Source organism: Colletotrichum jinshuiense, chromosome 4, assembly GCF_051148585.1.
Source record: "Colletotrichum jinshuiense chromosome 4, complete sequence".
Classification (NCBI taxonomy): Eukaryota; Fungi; Ascomycota; class Sordariomycetes; order Glomerellales; family Glomerellaceae; genus Colletotrichum; species Colletotrichum jinshuiense.
Window position 1 is genome coordinate 4676301 of NC_139311.1, and position 13178 is coordinate 4689478.

At 51.0% G+C, this 13178-nt stretch overlaps 4 protein-coding genes across 4 annotated transcripts; 1 reads left to right on the forward strand and 3 right to left on the reverse strand.

Annotated features, from left to right (window-relative positions):
- Nucleotides 1-811: 811 nt before the first annotated feature.
- Nucleotides 812-2318, reverse strand: EsH8_IV_001170 (M14 family metallopeptidase; the record flags this gene model as incomplete). The annotated part of the gene is made up of 5 exons (XM_083266060.1): nucleotides 812-1316; nucleotides 1366-1456; nucleotides 1513-1627; nucleotides 1682-1941; nucleotides 2003-2318. The coding sequence occupies 5 exons, from the start codon at nucleotides 2316-2318 to the stop codon at nucleotides 812-814; spliced, it is 1287 nt and encodes a 428-aa protein (XP_083124955.1).
- Nucleotides 2319-5943: 3625 nt separating this feature from the next.
- Nucleotides 5944-6647, forward strand: EsH8_IV_001171 (uncharacterized protein; the record flags this gene model as incomplete). The annotated part of the gene is made up of 2 exons (XM_083266061.1): nucleotides 5944-6430; nucleotides 6514-6647. 2 exons carry the CDS (start codon nucleotides 5944-5946, stop codon nucleotides 6645-6647), a joined length of 621 nt encoding a protein of 206 aa, XP_083124956.1.
- Nucleotides 6648-8005: 1358 nt separating this feature from the next.
- Nucleotides 8006-9463, reverse strand: EsH8_IV_001172 (glycosyltransferase family 2 protein; the record flags this gene model as incomplete). The annotated part of the gene is made up of 1 exon (XM_083266062.1): nucleotides 8006-9463. The coding sequence occupies one exon, from the start codon at nucleotides 9461-9463 to the stop codon at nucleotides 8006-8008; it is 1458 nt and encodes a 485-aa protein (XP_083124957.1).
- A 1622-nt stretch (nucleotides 9464-11085) lies between these two features.
- EsH8_IV_001173 (tyrosinase family protein) lies at nucleotides 11086-12694 on the reverse strand (the record flags this gene model as incomplete). Its single annotated transcript, XM_083266063.1, has 5 exons — nucleotides 11086-11357; nucleotides 11435-11908; nucleotides 11965-12040; nucleotides 12138-12300; nucleotides 12381-12694. The coding sequence occupies 5 exons, from the start codon at nucleotides 12692-12694 to the stop codon at nucleotides 11086-11088; spliced, it is 1299 nt and encodes a 432-aa protein (XP_083124958.1).
- Nucleotides 12695-13178: the final 484 nt, after the last annotated feature.

Below are 13178 nucleotides of genomic sequence, written 5' to 3' on the forward strand. Positions count from 1 at the left end.
CCGATGTCCCATGTACCTCAACCTGACATGAAGAAAATACCCCACTAGGCTGGTAGATATAGGCTATCATCTTGTCCAGGGGGTAAGCTGACGATATTCCAAACACAGGTAAAGGAATTATGCTCAGCTCCCAGATTAAAGCCCCGTGACCAAGATCAATATGGCATTAGACACTGTAGTGCAAATTGCTAGGCAAAATATTTATGCTGACGTGAGTGGCTACATGGCTACGGATGGCTACTACATTCGATTTTCAGAACCCGGAGTCACCACATTGTGTTGTGAGGGCCAAAATTCATCTCTGACAGGCTTTAAGATTAATAGGCTACCTTGTGTATGGCCATGACTGAAAATTTTATGTTGTGGCTCAGGATTGGCACGCAACCCAGGAGGATGCGTCTTCACTGGCAGGTGAAACAAAGGTAATTCATCACAAAACATAGAACCATTCGAGAACAATTTTCAACAACAGTATTTGGAAGTGGACTACAGCTATAGTTCTCCATGGGCATTGGCTTGGACTAGATTGTTAATGCAAGATAATAAGTTGAGGTGGTCAAGGAAGCCAAGGAGGGAAAGGAATGGATAGTTTTATGGAGAAAGACTACTATAACCTGCTCTGTTTGGACGCGCCGCAATGGAAATTGCGTGTACTGTTACTGAGTACATCCTTACAACTTAGATGACTTGATGCAAAGCATGTGTGAACACGTAATTGTTTGTGCAATTGGATGCGTCAAAATTTGGCATGTTCTCTATATTACAACTAGCACAAAGAGCAGCCTTTAGTATGCCTTGCTTTCCTCGCAACTTAAACGTTGGCGAGCAAATACTTGATGCCGTTCCATTGCTCAATGGCACTGGGCAAGATCTGAGCGGCAGGCAAAACGAAACCGCCACCAGCAGAGCCAGATGGCCTCAGCTCGATGGTCCAAGCAACCTCGGCGCCTGCAGCACCAGTGAGGTAGTCGGGAGCACTTCCAGTAGTGGCGTACAGGGTAGAGCAGCTAGGGCCGTAGGTGAAGCGAGTGCCGTAGGCCTGGGCGATGGTTGTGGCGGTGTTGCCGGCCAGGGTCATCTGGCGCGCGTGGTTGGATGCTCGTGCAGAGCAGTCGTAGCCGTAGGGCAGCAGGATGTACTGGCCGTAGCTGTGCCAATCGATGAAGAGCTTGATGCCGTTGCCGGCGGCAAGGCGGTCGGTGTAGGCTTTCAGGGCGACCATCTCGGGGGTGTCACCGGCGGCCTGGCCCTTGTAGGTCTCAGAGCAGTAGCTGGTGGAGGCGCCACCGGGGAGTTGCCAGTTGAAGGGCCAGTTTCTGGAGAGGGTCAGTTGGAATTATTCATTTCAAGTGGCTGGTTACTCACCGGTTAATGTCGGTACCAATGCAGGTGCTGCCAGATCTAGGCTGGCGGTTCTTGCGCCAAAGACGGTCGTTGGTCTGGGTGTAGGCGAAACCTAATACTCATCAGTCATCGTTAAAGTGCAAAAACTTGGTTGCATTCAAGACTCACCATCGGGGTTGACGATGGGCAGGATGTAGAAGTCGTACTTGTCAAGGAAAGCCTTGACAGCAGCATCGTTCTTCTGGTACCCGTCGATAATCTGGTAGGTCAGGTATTCGACGACCTTTTCGGTGTTAGCCCTTGTCCCTATTACGACTAGCTTTCTTCCCAATCTTACCATAGCGGTGATCCACTCGCGAGCGTGGACGGTACCGTGCCAGTAGATGGCGGGCTTGGAACCCTTGCCGCCGCTGCCCCAGAGGTGGATTCCCAGGATGGAGCGACCGCCGTATGAGTTACCAGCGTTGATGATCTCCGAGTTGGAAGGGAAGTTGGACTGCAGGTCACGAATGAACTGCTGGTGGTCGGCAAAGGTATGGTAGGAGTTGAACCACGTCAGGCTGGGAAGAGCCTGGAGGGTGACATCGCCAGCATTGCCTATCATGTATTAGAATATGCTCAAAATGCCTTCAAGGCCTTCAGGGGGTGGGAGACTAACTCTCGTAAGGAGCGAAAGTGCCTTCCTCAGCGATATCGGCGCCAAGGTCCTCGTGCAGGACTGAAGTCTCGAGGCCGAGCTTCTCGAACTTTTTAATGTCGCCGGCTGGGATGGCAACATCCAAGTGCTCGCTGTTGTCAAGGTTGAAGGGGATCGCGGCAATGTTGGCGATCTTCTTCTTGATCGAGGCAGGGTCATTGTGCGTGGCAATCCGGAAGGCCTTGAAGCCGTCATAGGTGATCTTCTTCTCCAAAGGGGTGACAGCCGCGGCAGATGCCAGCGGCAACACGAGGGCGAGACCAGCGAGGAACTTCATTGTTGACAGGCTCCAATGTGAAGTTGAGATTAAAAGAGCTGAAGGCCGGGGTACAGGAGAAAGATGGGACCCTCCCGGCGATCATCCGTCCCTCTTTATATGAAGATTTGACTGTATACAGGTTTTCTTGTGATACAGAACAGAGCCCTCTCATTGTGACAGCACCAAAAATGGTGTCACCACTCGCCATTCGCAGAAAGCGGTAGGTGTGATTGTGGCTGCACCGTCCCAACCCCCGATAAGGGACAAAATGTACCTCTACGGGCGAAACCCCACGAGGTGAGGGTCCTACTAATCTATGACAGGTTTCCCTCCATGTTCAACATGTATAGTACGGATGGGCCGGATGGACGAGCCAGCGATACAATGGGAACTGATTTACGCTACCGGCCTTCTCGAAGGCGGCAACTTGACCCGTTTGAGGATCAAATGCCGATTGACAGGGATGAAGCCAGCCACTGCCGAGAAGAGAGCTCCACCATTGAGAGGGGGTGGACGCTCTGGAAGACTTGAATTACTTGGGCAGCTGAGGTTAAGGCCACTCATCAGGCCGTCAGCTCGAAAGCTCGCTTAGCAAGGACCTTGGAGTGCATGTGAGTTTAAGCGTCAACCCTATCTTGGGACCTTCCTAAATGGACCCATTCGAGATCGGCGAAGAGGCTAGGCCTGTAAATAGTCATGTAGCAAACCACCCCATCGGCTCTTGCGGCGAGCGTCCCGTTAGGTGCAGACGTGAAATGAGGAAGGCGGGTTGCCCAACTGCTGGTTCAAAGAACTAGGATGCGCACGCAACTCGCACGCAACCCTTCGGAATCCTTCTCACCTGCCCATAAGGTTTAAGCTTAAAGCTGCCCCAATGGCGGAGATTGGTGCCCAGCTGGCTCGAGGAACGAGCCGATCTGCAAGGACCGGGGTAAACCTGGTACCACCACCAAAATGTCACCCCGCGCGGCGATACGAACCCTGCTTTGGGAGCCCCTCCCCCAAAGGTCCCTGCGGCATATTTGGCACTGGTACCAGTGTGGTCTGTTCAGCACTGGAATCAGCCACCCGGGTCGTGTCTTTATTCGTGGAGATTTGGCAGGTGAGCTAATTGTCATCAGAGGAAAAGCATGATTGCGTGGAAAGTTGAGCTTTTTGAACCTGGTGGCTATCGTCGGCTACCTTCATGGGACAACTTGGAGCTCGGGTGCGGAAGCAACTCCGCATGAGAAGCGCTATCTCGACAGGGTAGCTGTCAGGATATTGATTCATTGCCAAGGCTCTTGGATGCATGCCGAGATCAAAACCGAGCCTTTTGATTCCGAAGTCACAGTTGCCAAGAGTGAATGACTAGCATACGTGAAGCCTAGTCAAGATAGGCCTTCGAACTCAGTGCGTGACTAAAATTCCACACGTACAATTGAGGGAATATGGAGTGATAGTAAACTGCACTGGTATGGCCAAACCTTTACTTGTACTCATGGATATATTCCAAAAGATATTGAAGGATTTCTTTTGTAAAATTGATGATGTGCTGACGAGAACAATTCAAATTCCTGACAGAAAACTTTAGCGGCTTTTTTTGTCCTACCACTCACTGGGCTGGATCTCATGCCCTTGTCTTCAACTCGGTGGAAGAAAGATTATCATGGTTGGAAATGGGGTTGTCTTTCTTAGATTTGGCCGACTATATGCAATCCCATAGCAGTATCGACTTCAATGTTCTTCCAAATTGGATAATCCATTGGGATCGCCATAGTACTTATCTAAAAGACCCAGGACAGATTTGAAGGCCACGCCTAGTGACGCGAACTTTTGCCTTAGCTGCCGCAGTTGTTCTATGCGCCTCCTCTCAATTGGGCCGGAATATGAGAGTTGATAGCGAATCAACCGCAACTCTGGGCAGCGACTCGCAACGTTGGCAGCCAAAACAGGCAGGTCGTGATCGAATGGCGTCCAATGGTCCAAAAACGTCAGGCTGAGCTTCTTGAGGCTTCTTGGAAGAAGCCGCACGAGAAGTTGGGCATTCTCTGCATCATAATCCCTGTACAGGTCTCTGTTACCGCTCCACAAGCTCTGACCATCAATCCGAAGTTCCTCCAACGCCTCAAACCCTTCCAGGGACGTGATCAAGCCCCGTGAAAGTTCAGTTTCGGCCGGCAAATTCGACTGCCACTCCCGAAAATCCAGCGAAAGTTCCGTCAGCTGTGTTCTGAGTGGCTCGAGGGCGTCGACCGCTTCTTGCGGAGAGCAACCCTCGCTTTGTTCATACGGTCCAGACCCCCCGAGAGCCTGGTGCAACCAAAACTTCTTTACGCTGGGAAACCCTCGAATTAGGTCTCTGAGTTCCTGACTGGTGAATTCCGACGTGCTTAACAAGAGTACTCTAACGTTCTTGAAGTGTAGGCCAGTCACGGGACCTCTGGCATTTTCCAGCCAAAGAGAGTCAAGACAGGGCGCCATCTCAGCTAGCGGCTGAACTAGGTTTGCAGGACCCATGCAGGCCACCTGAACATCTTCGAGTCTAGGAAACATGGGGCGGCGTTGTATGGCCCCTGATTTTGAAGATAGAAAAAGGGTGCGAAAGGCCTCTTTGCTGAAGCGAACGTTGTATTCAAGACCTCGGATGTTGGGCATGTGAGCTAGGATAAGCTCTGCGCAGAAAGTGTCCACAACGGCTAAGCGTTGCATCTCATCATCTCCCAGATAATTATTTCCCTTGAAGGCGGAATCAGAGTCCCCCAGGCGTAGTAAACTGGGGACAGTTACATCGAGAGCAGCGGCGGTTCTTGTGACAAACTCCAAGTCCTCTGCTGTGATTGTCGGTACATGTTGACGATGTAGCATGAAGTCAACATCCTGCACGTGCGCAGCGATTGACGGATTGGACACTATCGTACGGAGCAGGCTCATCTGGTTGTCTCCTTTGGTAGTGGTCAATGTCTTTGGCCATTGGCCCATTCTCTTTCTGACTGGCGGTGGCATTCTGAACCAAACTCGCTGAAATATAATGGGGATTGAAACTGTCCGGAAATATTTGGAGACTGTCGACAGCGACAAGAGGCTCATTCTGTCATCATCGAGCAACTGAGAGCAAATTTGCCCGATGATTTCCGGCGGAAAGCCGTCGAGGCTTAATGTTGTCATCTCAAATTGCGGTTGCGATGTTGTGCAAGGAAACTTCGTCGACAGAATGGCAGTTTGTAGAGAAGAAAATTACAGTTGTCCGTTGGCTCATTGGCGCTAGCTTGGCTGGCACCGCCATCTGGGCATGGCTGCCTGCTTGCCCCACCTTTCCTTCCATCGCCTATTAGTAGACAGATGAATCTTAATATGTGGCATCAACTTCAATAACACAACGTGTCTAACCGATGTGTTCAGTTTATATAAAGCAGCACTCATTTTGTGCATTTTTGTTATCGACAAATTTGTTGATTGCAATCCTAATAATCTGCCCGTCAACCGCTTCTTGGGTCTTGGAGACTGGTAGCAGGAGACCTTGGTGAAGTGTCCACAGCTACATGAACTTAGCATCCGACACATTGGGTAGTTATAAAGCAAGATTACTAGCCGAAGTTCGACTAGACAACAAATTCCTACTTTCTTCCACGATCCAATTCCAACCAGCAGCCTTTGGCCTAAGATGCCCTTCGTCACCAAACCCGTCAGCATCCTCTCATTCCTCGTCCTTCTCTCCTCTGTTACCTTTACATTTGCAACTATCCTTCCACCTTACGTTCATAATCCATTTGCAGTCCAGCCGTACTCGTACGGTTTTACATCTGGGAGATTCCTTGCCCGAGCTATCTCCGAAGATCCTTTCATCAATGGCCAGACGCTAGGCCAATATCACACTCCGTCGGGGGTATCTATCGCAAATCTCTACTCAGCAGGCGGTCAAGCCTCGGACAGAGATTACGTCTACCTCACTGGCGAAGGTTCCTATGAGCTCTTCCTTCAATGGGACAGGGCACCCATGGGCAGCAACGCGCTATATTACGCTCCGGATGGCGAGAATCAACCTCTTGTCATCAAGGAGGCCATTGAGAGCGATGACACATTAATCAAGGGGCTTTACACAGGCGGAAATAGCCCGCTTACCCACATTGTTGAGGGCTTCACTTTTACCGGTACGTTTTGGTTTGCAATGTTCCAACTATGCCAAATCCCAATTTCGGAACCAGGAAGACACTATTTCTGACAATAAACGTAGCTTGCGTCGTCCCAGACGGCGTGGAAGACCTACCTAGGGTCTATGTCTCATACCTTGCGAACAAGAACAACAAGCTTGCGCCCAACTGCAGCCCCATCATCCTCAAAGCCTACAGAGCTATTAGGAACGTATGAAAAATGTGGCTAGATGGTGAATTCCTGTTTATTAGGTTCTAAAACTCGTATTCTAGAGTGGCTTGTCCTCTAAAATGTCTCTCATTACCTCACTTGTCTTAGATATTTTGGTGGTGTAAAGATGCGTCATCACTATCTGGGAGGCCAGGAAATAGGAAACCTGGCCACCACACTTTCTATAGGAATCCTAGTTGCAACCTACCCGTGTCTTCTGAATTACATTATCAAACACCACATACGGAGGTGCCTACATAAATTCTGACCAACCCCCCTGTCTATGCGCCCACTTATTCACCAGGCCAACCGGGATTCCGCTGGCACCTTACCTAAATAGGTAAGGTAAATATCTGCTCTCCCTACTCCTCGTCCAACTACTGCAATCTCAACCAAACACCACAGCCAGCAACAGCTAGCAGCAGCCAGCAGCCGCCAGCAGCCTACTTTCGTCACAATGGCTCCGAACTCTACGCCTTACGAACGCACTCTTGTACTTGCCCTACGAAGTCCCCATGGAGGCAAGACCACCTACGAAGTATCCCAGATTCTTGGTATCGATATTCGTAAAGTCAACCGGATCTATGCTCGAGCAATCAGCCGCGGTTTCAATCCTGACCTTCCTACACTTGTGGTCAAACCGGAGTTTGTTGAGGATGCCGCACGGTCTGGTAGACCCTCTAAACAAACAGAGGCTATAGACAAGGTGGTATCCTCAAATGTTACCCGTGATCGGTATGAGGAGGGAGAGGAGATGTACTGATATTGCTGGTGATCTTAGTAATTACGGTATCGAGATCTCAGCTACTGCAGTCCGGAGGGTTCTTCATCAAGCAGGCTACAATATGACCAAACCATCAAGGAAGCCTAGTCTGACGAGGAAGATGAGAAGGGAACGCCTGGATTGGTAGCCTCGCCCACCGTCACTGGACCCTTGAAGATTGGATGAAGGTCATCTGGCCAGATGAGACCTCCGTCGTACTCCTCCTCCCCCCCAAAATACTTCACAAGCAAGTTGGTTCCTTGACTTGAAGCAAGAAACACCCCCAACCGACCTATTCTTTTATGAAAAGCCTCGACGAATGTGTTCAAACTCTTTGAAGTTCACCACCAAAAACTTCGAATACACTTCGACGTGTTCTCTCTTGGGATTTATTCATCAAGTTGGGATTACAGCAACATGTACGTATTACACAATGATTGTATCCTTGAAATATTCGGGTTGGGAGTTTGGTCATAGGGGTATTTGTTTCTTATGATGTAAGCTACTTTAAATATTAATGTTGATTATCGATGTGCTCTTGGTCCATCTATTGCCAGACCCTATATTTCAAGCCGTGTCGTCTATCCCACGTTTGATTCCATCAATTCCAATCCTTTTCCACTTTCCAGGCATCACTGGGCTTCAATCCAGCCGCAGCAAAATCGCATCCTCGATGGCCCCATTTTCTGCGGAAAACCTCCTTCCCGGCCTCCGTCATCACATCGATGCCAGTCTGGAACCCGAGCGCGTCGTACGAATATGGCTCGCGGGGGTCCCCGCCCCTCTGCCCCAGCTGCCAGGTGTTCCGGTCGCGATCTGCGTGCTTGTGATTGAACATGTCCTGGCTGATCCGATGGAGTCTCTTGAATGATGTGAGAGGGTCGGCAACGGTCGTGTAATTCTCCGGGGAGCCCTCGGCCGCGTCCTCGCCCGAGGCTCGGGCTTCGTTCGGGCTCGGCATGGGAATGCCGTGTTTGTCGGAGTCCTTGGGGCTCTCTCCCAGTATCTTTGCCGGCGGCGGGTTCGGATCCGTGAAGCCGAATCCTTCGGGGACCTCCTTTTCGCGGTACAGCACGCGCAGGTCATCCACTACCGAGGCAACGTCCTGAACAATACCCGCCTTTACCTCGTTCATGGTCCAGCCTGCTTCCTCCAGTCGCCAATGCATGTCGCAGTCCGTCATGTAGTAGGGGATAAACGTATCGAAACCTCCAACTTCCTCATAGGCTCTGGGATTTACCAACGCGAGGTGGTCGTACGCGAAAAACCGGGCTCCCCACCTGGGATCGGAGTGCACTGTGTGGTTGAGCTCCTTCATGGCGAGGTCGTAGATTGTTTGATAATCGGGCGTATTGACCGCACCCGAGATACCCTCCATTCCCTCTTCATATGACAGCACAAAGGAATCCATGTGGCTCCAAAAATAATACGGCCACGGCTTCTCCTTGGCCACCGCGACGAAGTAGTTCTGCAGCTGGGCAAAGTTCAACAGCACCGGGGTTCGCTCGACATGGACGCCTAGCATGTGCAGCTGGGTGTAATTCAAATAAAGGGGGTTTTGAAGAGACAGCCGTCCTTTGGCGTTCGCGTCCTGCACGCCCGTGTTCTCCACCACGTAGATCTGCTCCGCGGGCCAGCCTGCCGTGATGTAGCCCACCACCGTCTGCATCAGCATCGGCCAGCTGCGCGTGAAGCCAATGAGGAGTGGCGGGGCGACGGGCAAGTTGAACCTTTGATACGTGTTGGGCGTCTTGGGGCGATTCCAGATGGGAACCGGCGGCGGCTTCGCGGACATGAGAAGCGGAAAGGGGTCCTTGACGGGTGGCGGGGCCCATTTTGGCTGTTGTTTGTACTTGGGCTTCGAACTCGGTTGCGAGCTCGCCTCCTTGGATAACGACGGCGTTGCATCGGCGACGCTGGTAATAACTGTATATCCAAACTCGGTCTGGATGAAGAAAAAAAGGAGGCAGGCTCCGAGAACGATGTAGAGTATCGGGAACTGCTGTCTTGATCGCGGCGCAGACAGCGACAGCATTCGGGGTGCCGCCATTGATAGCATCGTGAATACAGTTAAATGCGATTACTGCTAGAGTTTGCTGAAGCTATGGATATTGGAATGAGGGCGGTGTGGTGGTAATAATGAATGGTCGTGGGGGAGCACAGGGACGCTGTTTGCCAAATGTCGCCTTCCGGAAAGAGACGCAACGGTGACGTGTCGCGTCGTGCAAAGGTGGCACGGGAGTATGAAGAGAATGTTTGCTGGTGTTTTTCTCTTCAATCAATATGAGGTTGTAAGTTGTTGTCGGCGACGTGTTTGAGCTTTCCTCCACCCTGTGATAGTCCCGCGAGCGAAGAAAAGCGGCCACTCGCCCCCTCGTCTCTGCACAATGTTCCACAGCAGTATGTCTGCACAACTTTTTCTGTCTGCTGTGACCTGTTTTAGATGCTCATTCCTTGGGCAATAAACGTGTGATCACAGCTCGATGTCTATTCGCACCGTATCCTGCGTCGTGTAAAGAATACCCGTTGTGATGGGACGCCGTTATACGAAAGCTCGAGGCAACATTTTCGGACACCTCCAAGTATGCGGCAAACAAGAAAGCAAAATGATTAGACGTGCACACAGACTTTGAGAAGAAGATGCTATTAGCGAGAGCGAAACGTATTATTATCGGGACTGGCCGTGGCAGAGCCACCGCAACAACAGGCTTTACGGAGCTAGTGAGCACAGTTGAGTCTTAAAGACGTCACCACCCACGTACCTCGCACCCGGCACAGTACGCTAACTGCATGCCTCTGGCAACAGCCAAATCAGACGTTTCAAGACGCCAGAGCCACGCGTTTCCGCAGGGCCAGATCCGCACCCGGGGACCTAGTCGCGCGCTTTGACCGGCGCGATCGACCGGGGCACGTCCCAACCGCAGGGATGAAGGGGCTCCCGGCGGGTCCCAAATTAGCAAACGATGGAATCCATGGGCGGTTCCGTCTAATCATGGAAAGTTTGTTTTCACTTTTCGGTCCATGATGGGGTGGAGAACAAGTTGCTGTTGTTGTCCCGGATCAGACGTTCCGGGTTGGCGCCTGTAGGGCGCCCAAATCTTGGTGGTTTTGGTTCGCGGCACGGCACTTTGGTTTCGAGAAAATCTTGTCTCTTTGTTGTACCGGTATTTTCATGGCTCGTGAAAACGAGAAAACGTCGAGGCGAATGTGATGACGCTACACCTTGACAGCGTGTCAATCACATTAGCTTCATCTTCTTCTCCAGAGTGAGCATCTCGCCGGCTGAATCGGCTATGAGAACCATTCTGGTGATGTAATATCTTTGCACATCAAACCACGAACGTAAGTATTTTGCCTTCCGGGAAAGAAAGACAATACCAGGCCCGGAGCGTGACATTTAATATTCTCCCCAGGTTTGCACTTGACAGCCCGTAATTTCAGGGGGTTTGGGACTAGGTAGGTATTTGACTTGATGTGTTAAATAGTACGTCATCAAGCCCTAGTTTACGTTGGAAAAGCTTGGTTCAGAAAATATCGCTATCGCTATCGCCTATGACTGCGTCTATAACCTATAGCAAGCTGTGTTAAACCCATGCAACGCAACAGAGAATAATTGGTTATCAGTCCGCATAGGTGGGTATCTATTCTATCAAGACTTTCTGTTGCTGTAAAATTACACATCTATTCATACATGTAGCATAACGGCAAACCTGATGCGGTGTTCATCAAGTTCCTGATCTTTACCGGTGTGTTGACAGGCGTGAGGTCAATATCATCATCGACGCTGCCATTCGGGCTCTTCGGATTGTCCTGAACGGTCATTGTGCCGAAAACCCCCTGCCGGTTCTTGAAATCTAGATTCTGCCATATCCAATACACGCGGTCCACCTGTGCCTGGTGAAGCCAAAAGGCTGGGTCGCCCGGTGAGATGAGAGCGTCAGCTCCGGGGTCACCTGCAACAGCAATGATATTAGCATTTTTTCATCGAGTAATATGTAGAATGGAGCGTTCTCCCCCCGAGTGTATTTACCTCCTATGATGAAGTGCCCTCCTCCATGTATCCCGAGCGTATTAGGGAAGAACCGGTCGTCCCCCTGCAGCAAGGGCGCAAACCTCTCAATGGTCTTTTGTTCGAGGATGAGCGACGTCGTGTTTCTGAAAGAATTGTACATGGATGCGACGTGTTTGTTCAAATCCCGCTTCAGACACCGTGGGAGGTCTTCGAGGGGGTTCGACACATTGAAGGGCTTCTCTGTGCCGTACTGCGCGAGGGCGGCGGGGCCGATGTGCACCCTCATGTTCACAAAGGGGCCGGACTTGATGCAGCCGCCGCCCGACCCGGGCTTGAGGAGGATGAGGTTGTTGGTGAAGGGTTGACGGAGCTGGAGGCCGTCGTGGGGTATGAATTCACCATCGCTTCCCATCGAAGTATCAGACCCGTCGAAGACTGGTGAGGCGGCTGGGTTGTTGATATCGTGGCCCCATTCCCAGTACGGTAGTGCACCTGTTGATGTATTCGTATCAAGATTACATATGGCAAGATAAAGAAGTACTACTGACCCTTATATCCACAATCTGTGCGCAGTCTCTGCTCAAAACTGGCCAAGTAGTAACGATGCCAAGCGAAGAATGATGCCTATCGGAAGTATTAGCTGCGGCAACAGAAATACTTGACGGTGTGTCCAAACAAGTGGTACACCATACTAAATAGGCAGATAAACACTCAGACTCACCGTAAGGTGTGTGTTCTTGAAGCTGGTGTAGTGAACGGCTACAAAGTCGTCGTAAAGAGACTTCGCCATCGGCACCCTCTTTGGATTTGACAGTACAGGTGCCCTCATGATACACTGGACGGCAGATATGAAAGACCTCCGATCATCTGCCGAAAGAGTCCTCCTGATACACGAGTTATCAGTATGCGAAACTTTAATCGGCATCCTTCACAGGTCAGGACGTCTGGTAAAGATACCACTCACCATTCTTTGCGCATCAACACCCCTTTACCCTGGCATGGGTTATTTGCGCCCAGATGCGTCTGCTGCCTGTTGGTGTTGCGAGCGTTTTCGAGTGCTCTCTGGCCCAGCTTGGCCAAAGCAGTGCCATTGTCAATCTCCTCGTTGGTAAACTCGGGTGCTGGTGTGGGTAAAGCTATAGGTGCGGACGTGAGTGCAGGTGCAGGTTTTTCATGGGCTTTTTTGCGGTGATGGCATTCGACTGTCGAAGCGAAAAAGACCAAGGCGACAATGAAGCTCAAGCCTATGAGCCGGGCCCAACGCGAACCGTGAGCCATTGCGTCGAGGCTACGAGCAAAACACACAAGAATAAGCCGTCGTTAACGATAGAAAATGAACCAGCTGGGCTTCACTGCCCCTTGGTTTATACAAACGATGAACCGAGGATCGCGTGGCGATATAAAAGGGCAAGGCTAACGCAGTAGATCCATGGTGCCAACAGGGTTCATGGGATACACGCCGAATAAAGTATATAAGACTACCTTGCGGCGATGAGACAGAGGTTATTTGTGCTTGGGTGGGCTGGATGGCCCAGTCAAACCCGAGAGTGGTTGACCGTGATTGTGCAACGGTCATCAATGGCCGTGCGAGATGTTGGAGCCCGCTGTGCTAAAAGGCAAAATGTACCTTATTCCAGGTGCCGTGTCTGAACCTAACAGCGTACACAGGCAGTAGCACATATCTCGTGACCTAGCATTGATGACGGTGATTTGTTCATACCACTCGGCCGAGGAGGTGTGAATAGGACACGATCAGCAAACT